At 33.9% G+C, this 10,634-nt stretch overlaps 2 protein-coding genes across 2 annotated transcripts; one reads left to right on the forward strand and one right to left on the reverse strand.

Moving 5' to 3' along the window:
• Nucleotides 6,486–7,100, forward strand: LOC109842289. Its single transcript, XM_020411186.1, has one exon. It carries the CDS (start codon nt 6,486–6,488, stop codon nt 7,098–7,100), a length of 615 nt encoding a protein of 204 aa, XP_020266775.1.
• Nucleotides 9,103–9,913, reverse strand: LOC109843727. The gene has a single exon (XM_020412682.1). The coding sequence runs from the start codon at nt 9,863–9,865 to the stop codon at nt 9,287–9,289; it is 579 nt and encodes a 192-aa protein (XP_020268271.1). The 5' UTR covers nt 9,866–9,913; the 3' UTR covers nt 9,103–9,286.

Here is a 10,634-nt window from a genome sequence, read left to right on the forward strand (position 1 = left end):
AATTAGTTACAATAGCATAAGTAAAAAAATTAAAATTGATATTTTTTCCAATATATGGTATGACTTTGCAAGTAAATTTATTTGAGGATATGACTACCTAATAAAAGATTAGTTTTTAAAGACACGATCAAAGATAAGTACATAATAGCACTGTTAGATTTCAAGATATTTAAATATGAATGTAGCATATTTTACTACTAAAATTTTTATTAAAGGTCACTAAACATAAAATTCACATTATATCTGTCTCAAATTTATAGGGAAAATATGCATGTTATCGTAAATTATGTTAACAATATATACCAACACAAAGATACAACTTATTGAAGAAATAAAAGAATGATAAATAAATCAAGCAAACATACATATAACATAATAAAAAAATATTACACTTTAAAGTTAATATGTATGACTTATTCAGAACAAGCTGCTAATATAGAAGCATATCTATCAAGGCTCTTTACAAATATAATACAATTTTAAACTATTGATGTATGTAATAATCACAATATCAAAGAGGTATGATCTTGTAAGACCTACTCTAAAATTTACACGATTTAACTTAAAAATACTCTAACAATATACAGACACGCTATTAGACCTATAATGTAAAGATAACTACTATTTACAATAAAGTTGAGCTGTGGTTCTAGCTTGCAAAGGATACAACAAGAAGATTGGATAGAGATGTTAATAAGAATGTCCAAATGATAAATATCACAGAATTACTAATAAAGTAGTACCAAGATTGAGTAATGTCCCTTATTCATGAAATAAACATATCAATATTAAATATTAACATTATAATTTAAGCTAATTTGATAATAAAAAGTACAGTTATTTAGTTCAGATCATTATGGAAAATGACATAGATAGAGTAAAAGTAACATTATTTAATGCGACATAAACTCTTATTGGATGCACATCAAAAGAATTTATTGCAAAGAAAAAATAGATAACTCCTAACCTTTTTTGAAAAATAAATTAGTAACAAAAAAATTCCATATATATGAAATTAACATTCAGTCTCATTGAAACACAAAAATAATTAATGTTTGTATTTTTAGAATTTTTGTTGAACATCAAAAATGCATTCAACTTCTTTGTGAAGTAAGACGAGAAGACAAAACATGAATGAGCTCAGGAAAAAATAATTACACAAGAAATCCAGCTCTAGCCTGGTGTCACGATCAATATAGATGATGAAGACACTACTCTAGAATTGCTCAAGAAAAAGATTAATGTCAAGAATGATTGATCTTAACTCAATAAAAAATAAAACAAAAAGAATAAAAGTTTTATTTTTTGAATATTTTATATAGAATAAATTATTTTTGTGTGGAAAACCAGGAATCTTTAGAAATGATTTTCATGAACTCTTTTAAATATTTTTATATGGTTATGTAGATGCTTTTATCATATAAATATACGAGAGTTAGCATCACTAGTAGAAAATCGTGTATCCTAGATGGAATATTCTAGATGGAAAATTTTTCGTCTAGTTTGCTAGTTTGCTATTAAACTAGACGGAAAATTTCCGTCTAGTATATTCCGTCTAGGATAAATCATTCTAGACAGAAATTTTCGTCTAGAATAGTATCCTAGACGGTTATTGTATTTTAAATTTTTTTTTAATATGGTCAGGTATTTTAGACGAAAATTTCCGTCTAGGATGTATCCTAGACGGAAATTTCCATCTGGGATGTTTAGGTTCAGATAAATAAGAGCATCTCCAACAGCTTTCCCAAAAATTTCTCCAAAATGGGGAATCAAATGTCATATTCCCCAAATTATTTTTGCTCCAACTCCAACAGCTTCCCCATTTTGAAGAATCATGCAGTTATTACAATAATAAAAATATTCTACATCTTTGACTAATAAATAATAAATTATTTTTTATTTGAAACTTTGAAATAACGGTTAGTTTCCAACGGCTAGTTTCCAACGGCTATTTTCTAACGGCTAATTTACAACGGCTAGTTGACTTCTATTTTTGTCTATATATATAAGAACAAATCTGGACACTTTTGTTATTTCATTCTCACATTCTTTGCTTCCTCATCTTTGCTTAACTTTGAAAATATATTTTATGGCTCGTCGTTCGTTGGCTAGTCGTTATCTAGTTGATACGTTCATGGATGACGACGACAATATTGACGACGAATATGAAGAATTGTTACTTGCTCAAATAGAAGAAAAAGGTCGTGCCAACCAGAGTTCTAGAGGAGGTCATCGTGGTTCTATTATGGGTCACTGTATTGTTAATGTTAGGAATCTTGACCCCAAGATTAGTTTATTTTGATAATAACAAATATTATATATTGTGTGTATTATGTGTTAACATTTGTTTTGCAGTATCAGAACTATATCAATAATTATTTTCAAAGAGATACTCAAGACATAGATGAGTTCAAGGCAAAATGAAGCAAAGAAGAAAATATACTTTATTGTCAAAATGTAATTTTATATTTTCTTTGCTTAGCATTTTGTACAAACCTTGATCACTCACACACATGCACACACATAGTGTTAGAACACACTAACACATGCTTAATGTGTTGGTTAACAATAGAAATCCCCTATGTTAGCCATTAGAGTTTATAAATATTGGGTGAGTCTTAAAACATTTTATTTACACCCCTTAGCAATTAGAATCTGGAAAAACTCAAAAGATCAAAGTTGTAGGTCTCTTCAAGATCTTTTCAACAAATCTTAAATCACCTCATTTCGATATCGTATGACAAAGTTACAGTCAAAATACTAAACAGAAAAATTCCAGAATCTGAGTTTACAGTGTAGTCGACTACTATGCCTTGTAGTCGACTACTGAGCAATTTTCTGACTTCACAGAGTCTGTTTAAACTCAGTGTAGTTGACTACTATGACTTGTAATCGACTACAGATGCAGTTTTTTTAGATTTCAGGTTTTAAATAAGTGACTTTTTATAGCCGTTTTGTGGACGTTAATTAGGTTTAAAATTATGTCATTTCAGAGGCTATAAATAGGTTTAAACATCAGAAAACAACAACTAAGTTTTGCACTTATAAGATTCACTTATTGTGCAAATTAACTCTCTAAACTTTCAGTTTTTCAATCTGTTTTTCTATAAAAGAGAGTTTCTGATATTGCCTTTGTTCCTATCATTCTTAGAGCTTGTTTAGGCAATATTCAGAGAGTTAAAAAGATTGATAAGCCACTGTTATACATTCACATCTATATCAAGGCTTATAGGATTGAAATTTTATATTGCTTCAAAGAAAGGTTCTCTCGGTTTATGAGAGGGGTTGATCTCTTGGTCTAGAGATCGGTGTGACGATTGGCATGGTCTTGTCAATTAGGTTTGCAATTTGCATGGTCTTGCAAATTGGTCAGATTTGCTTTTGATTTTGTAAGGTTTTAAAATCATAGTGGAAACTCTCAAGCGGGATTTGCTTGAGGACTGGATGTACACCGGGGAGGTGGAACCAATATACATGCTTGTGTTTGTGATGTTCATTTTCTGATATTGCCATTCTTTCTTTACAATTTATAATATACTTTGCATTAATTTTAAAAGAACACTATTCACCCCCCTCTAGTGTTCAAGTGTATACTCTATTCTTAAGGGTCACGATCCTACACTTGGTATACATAAGCAAAACAGGACCCTACATTTGGTATCAGAGCAAGGTGAAAGATGGCATCAACAAATACATCACAATTCAAAGAGGGATATTTCACACAGCGACCATATCTATTCGATGGCACGAACTACAACTATTGGAAGTGTCAGATGAAGATCTACCTCCAATCTCTTGGCTACGACCTTTGGAACATTATAGAGACCGAATTCACAAAGCCAACCACTCTATATACTGAATGGTCAGTTGTTCAAAGGACTATAGTGAATTTGGACTCAAAAGCAATGAATGCTCTATTTTGTGCTTTGGACAAGAACGAGTTCAATCGCGTGTCTACTTGCAATTCAGCCCATCAAATTTGGCATACATTAGAAGTAACACACGAAGGTACAAATAAGGTTAAAGAATCTAAAATATCTGTTCTTGTGCACAGGTTTGAGTTATTCAAAATGAAAGAACAAAAAAAGGAATCCGCTCACATGTGCTTCATGGCACAAGAAGATGAGGTATGCAATAATGAAGAATTATTAGATGCTTTCAATGAATTATATGAAACATTTTTGAGATTAAAGGCTTCACATAATTTTCTTAAAGGTGAAAATAAAAAATTACTTGAAGAAATTTCTGATTTTAATTCTTCTACTATTTCTAATTCTCAAGTAATTGAATTGAAAGAGGAAAATAAATCCTTGCTTAAAGAAAATCATATTTTGACTAATGAGAATGTTTATCTAAAATCAGAATGCAATGATTTAAAAATCCGCATTAATGTTTTAGATAAAGATATTTCTTCTATTAAATTAAAATATGATGATATATGTTTGAATGTTAGTAAATTCAATAAAAGTAAAGAGAATTTGAATAATTTGCTCTCATTTCAAAAATCTTCAAACAATCATTTTGGCATTGGATTTGTTCCTAAGTATTTTATAAAGAATGATTATGTTTTGAAGAATAATAATAAGAATATTCATGCTAAACAAAATAAGTATATATGGATTCCTAAGAATTTGAATATTCATGATAGGAATTATTATATTTCATCTTATATTTATGAAGTTTGCAATTCAAAGAATTACACTTATGTTAACAAATGGAAACCAAATTCCAAGTGGATTTGGATTCCTAAGGGCTAATCCTAATGATATAATATAAAAGGGTACCAAAGTGCTTGATATTTTTATTAAGGTACCCAAGAAAAGAAATTTTTAATTAGAATTATGTTTATTTCTTTTTGCTAATGACAAAGGGGGAGTTATATAGAAAATTTTAATGCTTTGATGCAGGGGGAGTAAAAGATTTTATTTAATGATTTCATGCAGGGGGATTAAAATTTTTATATCTTAATAACATATATTTGTCATCATCAAAAAGGGGGAGAATGTTAGGAATCTTGACCCCAAGATTAGTTTGTTTTGATGATAACAAATATTATATGTTGTGTGTATTATGTGCTAACATTTGTTTTGCAGTATCAGAGCTATATCAATAATTATATTCAAAGAGATACTCAAGACATAGATGAGTTCAAGGCAAAATGAAGCAAAGAAGAAGATATACTTTATTGTCAAAATGTAATTTTATATTTTCTTTGCTTAGAAATTTGTACAAGCCTTGATCACTCACACACATGCACACACATAGTGTTAGAACACACTAACACATGCTTAGTGTGTTGGTTAACAATAGAAATCCCCTATGTTAGCCATTAGAGTTTATAAATATTGGGTGAGTCTTAAAACATTTCATTTACACCCCTTAGAAATTAGAATCTGGAAAAACTCAAAAGATCAAAGTTGTAGGTCTCTTCAAGAGCTTTCCAACAAATCTTAAATCACCTCATTCCGATATCGTATGAGAAAGTTACAGTCAAAATATTAAACAAAAAAAATTCCAGAATCTGAGTTTACAGTGTAGTCGACTACTATGCCTTGTAGTCGACTACTGAGCAATTTTCTGACTTCACAGAGTCTGTTTAAACTCAGTGTAGTCGACTACTATGACTTGTAGTCGACTACAGATGCAATTTTTTCAGATTTTAGGTTTTAAATAAGTGACTTTTTATAGCCGTTTTGTGGACGTTAATTAGGTTTAAAATTATGTCATTTCAGAGGCTATAAATAGGTTTAAACATCAGAAAACAACTAAGTTTTGCACTTATAAGATTCACTTATTGTGCAAATTAACTCTCTAAACTTTCAGTTTTTCAATCTGTTTTTCTATAAAAGAGAGTTTCTGATATTGCAATCATTCTTAGAGCTTGTTTAGACATTATTCAGAGAGTTAAAAAGATTGATAAGCCACTGTTATACATTCACATCTATATCAAGGCTTATAGGATTGAAATTGTACATTGCTTCAAAGAAAGGTTCTCTCGGTTTATGAGAGGGGTTGATCTCTTGGTCTAGAGATCGGTGTGACGATTGGCATGGTCTTGTCAATTGGGTTTGCAATTTGCATGGTCTTGCAAATTGGTCAGGTTTGCTTTTGATTTTGTAAGGTTTTAAAATCATAGTGGAAACTCTCAAGCCGGATTTTCTTGGGGACTGGATGTACACCGGGGAGGTGGAACCAATATACATGCTTGTGTTTGTGATGTTCATTTTCTGATATTGCCATTCTTTCTTTGCAATTTATAATCTACTTTGCAAACTCACACTCTAGTGTTTAAGTGTAAAGCTTTCGTAGATTTTTATAAGAGCGCACTCTATTCTTAAGGGTCACGGTCCTACACTTGGTATACATAAGCAAAACAGGACCCTACAGTTAATCGTGATCTAATTGAGGGTCATGAAAGACTTTGTCGTGACTACTTTGCCAATCCTCCAAAATATGGGGCTCGTCTCTTTCGAAGGAGATTCAGAATGAAGCAAGCTCTTTTCATGCGCATTCATATTAGCAATAAATTCAATGTGTTAGAGCGGTCTTATGTATTTAGTGGATTGGATGAAGGTAGTGCCCCTCATATTAGCTATAAAGTCAATGGGAGGCCATATGACATGGGATATTATCTTGCCGATGGTATATATCCATCATGGGCAACATTAGTGAAGACTATTCCAGCTCCACAAGGAAATAAGCATCGACATTTTGCTAAAGAGCAAGAAGGGGCAAGGAAAGATGTTGAGCGCGCATTCGGAGTGCTTCAATCACGTTTTGCAATTGTTCGAAACCCGGCAAGACTTTGGGATAAGGATAACCTAAAACATATTATGATGGCATGCATAATTATGCATAATATTATTGTCAAAGACGAGCGTGATGAACATGAGCGTATTCGTAGACTAAGGAAGATACATGATATCGAAGAAGAATATGACCATGTTGATGAAATTCCACACATATCACTTTCGCTCGAGCGTACACCAACAATAATGGAGTTCATCGCAAATCGTCATCGAGTTAGAGATAAACAAATGCATACTCAACTCCAAGAAGATCTTGTCGAGCACTTATGGAAAAAACATGGAGCCAATTAGTGATTTGCTTTCTTATATAAATCAATATTATGTTGTTTCAACTTCATTGTAATGTCGTTAAATTCATGAAGAATATTATGTTGTTTCAACTTCATTGAGTAGTAGCATACTTGGTCAAGATAAAGTTATTAACCCTACTGTCAACAATCAATTTCAAGATAAAGTTATTAACTTATGTGAATATAGCCGTTGTAGGCTGTCTAAAAATCACAATAGATAGCTGATCCCCATCAAAACACCGATGATGGAAGTTACAATCTGACGACTTCCAGATGGCTACAATTTGAAGACTTTCACGTAGATCGCTAAAGGTTACAATCTGACGACCTTCACGACAACTGATGGAAGCTCTAATCAAACAGCCTTCATAATCAACATCGGGAGTTACAATCTGACGACTCTCACATATCAGAGAGCTAAAGCAAAGATTACAAAATGACGATCTTTGCAACGCTTCGACAGAAAGAGACTACAAATCGACGGTCTCTTCAAATCAAACTGCGGAAGTCCTCCCCGCACACCAGCATCAAGACGCACCGTGTTCATAGCCACGAACGCAGCGCAAACATAGCTCCAAAAGCTGCAAACGCAGCTCAAACGCAGCTGCCATCTGCTGCCAAACGCAGCTTCCAAGCTACCAAACGCAGCTCAACGCAGCTCCAAGCGCTGCCAAACGCAGCTGCCATCTGCTGCTCAACGCAGCTGCCATCTGCTGCTCAACACAGCTCCAAGCGCTGCCAAACGCAGCTGCCATCTCAAAGAGGAGATCTTTGGCTTGGCAGCAAGGGGGGGATCGACGTTCATCCTCAGCAACGATCGACCACAGGAGCATTCCCTTGGCTTATAACCGACTTTCGGTTCAAATCAACTCTTTTTCAAGAGTTCAAACTCGTTCAGAGTTATCAACTCGATCAGAGTTCAAAACTTACTCTACGAGTTCTTCTAAAACTCGTTCAGAGTTATCAACTCGTTAAGAGTTATTTTCAAACTTGCCACGCAAGTTCTCCACAGCGTCAAATCGTGAGGAGAAGACCACGTTCCAGTGAAACAAGACATCGGATCGTCAACGAGAAGCAAACTCGACGCGAGCATTCGAGGGAGGCATCTCATCGCCACCGTGAAGAACCCAGAATTAAACAAAGGGGAGAATCTAGATCATTCTCTTCTCTTTTGTAATCAGGAAATCCAATTGTAACTGAGATTAAAGGAATACAAATCAAATTTTCCTTTATTGTCTTTTTACTGCAAATTTTCCACAAACAGCCGTGAAAGTGTTGGCCGCGGTAAACTTGATTGCGATGGGGAAGAATGAAGATGGATCAGCAGGAGGCACGACAAACTCCATGGATCCACTGTCAATAATGACAAGTTGAATGAATCGTTTAAAAAATAAATATCTGAAAGAGCTCCCATTACAGATTTATTCCTAGACATGATTATATTACCTCCGATTAGTGTTATCGACAAGAAGAATTGACCATTCCAATGTCGAATTCCTTGCATCATACCTGAAATTGATATATCAAAGGACTGAACCACTAAACAGGATAAATACATTTTCCTCATCAGTTAGAGAAATGGTGAAGGATTCGTAAGATTCTAAAGTGGTTAAAATATTAATTCTGGCTTTTTTGTTCTAAAGCAATCACACAACACATACGCACACTCCACTCAACCGGTGGGAGGCATGTCCAGTGCAAAATGGTTATGAAGAAGAAAACAAAGAATCAGAATTCAGAATCTATTTACATTTGCAAAAAGGAAACATCAACTTTACCTCCATTCTCCATCTATCTGCCTTACACTAGGTGGTTCTCGACTTGCAGGAAGAGGTATAGTTATCAAAACATTTTGCAGGTCAAACGTCTCAAAAGCTTCATATTCAATATTAACAAAGGTCTCACTTCCAGAAACAGAACTTTGTAGACTGGGAGCAATTGCAGGTAAAAAATAAAAAATGAGTAACAATGGTCAGCAAGCATACAGATTTAGACATGAAATTTAACAATAACATTGTTCAAGGTCCAAACTTGAGAAACAAGATACACTTTTCCTGCTAAACTAATCTCACAACAAAATATTACCCTCTAAATATTCAGCAGCTGAAAAGCTAGAAAGAAAGAATCCAAAACACATAACACAAGTCTCTGAATAGCATAAATATCCAGGAGTAATGACACAAGAGACTACTCATTTCCATTCTTACCAGCTCTTTTTGCCAAAATTTCTCTCTGAAGGCTGATGAAATACTCTGCTTGAATAGGATTCATGGAACTAGTATCCATAGACATTATTTTAGTTTCCTCACTTCGAGCTTGAAGTTCAATTTCCTTTTCTCTAAGAGCAACCTGCTTTTGCTCAATATTAATTAGCAACTTAAGTTGTTCTGCCTTTACGCGGTCACTTTCTAGTCTCCTTGCCCTAAACTCTTCCAACTCAGAACGGACTTTTGAAGATTCCTTCTCATCATCATCACCTTGCTCGTTGGATTTTGTTTTTTTGTTCGCTTCTTTTGCAGCCTTTCTTCCAATAGGCCTCTTCAAGGGTGCAGGTTCAGGAGCATTTCCATTATCATCTTCCAAGTTAATTGAAATTTGATTTTTAGTAGGAGCCTTGAAGATTCTAGTTGCTTCAATTTTTTTATGTTCAACCATCCATTTTTGCTGAAACCTCAAAAGAGTCCAACAATGGTCAAATCCAAACTGATGACCTTCCTTATCTTTGTAGACCGTTTTTGCCTCTTGTATCTGCAAAGAATAGCTCATGTAAATATCTAACAGAAAAATAACATTTGAGAATGCAACATCAGTACTAACATTTGAAAATATAAATAAGCAGTAGGATGCTTTGAAGATAATGAAGATAACAATGGTGTGCATCTTATCTGCCTCTGTGTATCCACTTTTCCGCAAGTGTTCAACTGCAGCATAATGTCCACAAAACCTACTCACACTGAAACTTGTTTTTGACCAGCGGTTCGTCAGTGATTTTTTAGTTCGTTCATCCGACCAACTCTTATGATCTTCAAAGTATCGAGTAATTCTTTTCCAGAATTGGTTCTTCTTTTGATCAGATCCTTTGATTGGATCTAAGCTTGTATTCAGCCATGCAGCTATAAGAAGTTTGTCTTTCTCAGGAGAGAAGTTGATAGTTCTTTGAGATTGTTTTTGTGATTTGTTGCTGCTAGGTGCACATGGCGTCTCTTGATCAGTGTGAGCTTCAGTAGTATATGTCTCTTCAAAAGGAGAACCACTGGAATGGTACAGACTCAATGGAAAATCATATGACAGATGTGGTTCATTGAGATCATCAAGGGACGATCCATTGTTGAGGAGCTCGGTGAAATTCATCTGCAGAATCTCAGAATTGCTTAACCACCAGATATAGAACTACTAAATTGCATGTACATAGAACTATACAAATTATTGTACTCAAGAGGCTTAGAGAAGGTAAGCGAGCAGATGTCTCCTCAATGACAGGTCACTTCACTTTACTTCAGCAATACTCTTGACAATTGATCTTATATATCATGAT

This window comes from Asparagus officinalis, chromosome 5 (assembly GCF_001876935.1).
Source record: "Asparagus officinalis chromosome 5, Aspof.V1, whole genome shotgun sequence".
Taxonomy (NCBI): Eukaryota; Viridiplantae; Streptophyta; class Magnoliopsida; order Asparagales; family Asparagaceae; genus Asparagus; species Asparagus officinalis.

Excerpts from the sequence above, each read along its gene's own strand:
- LOC109843727 (XM_020412682.1), bottom strand. The coding sequence starts at position 9,865 with ATGAGCTATTCTTTGCAGATACAAGAGGCAAAAACGGTCTACAAAGAT.
- LOC109842289 (XM_020411186.1), top strand. The coding sequence starts at position 6,486 with ATGAAGCAAGCTCTTTTCATGCGCATTCATATTAGCAATAAATTCAAT.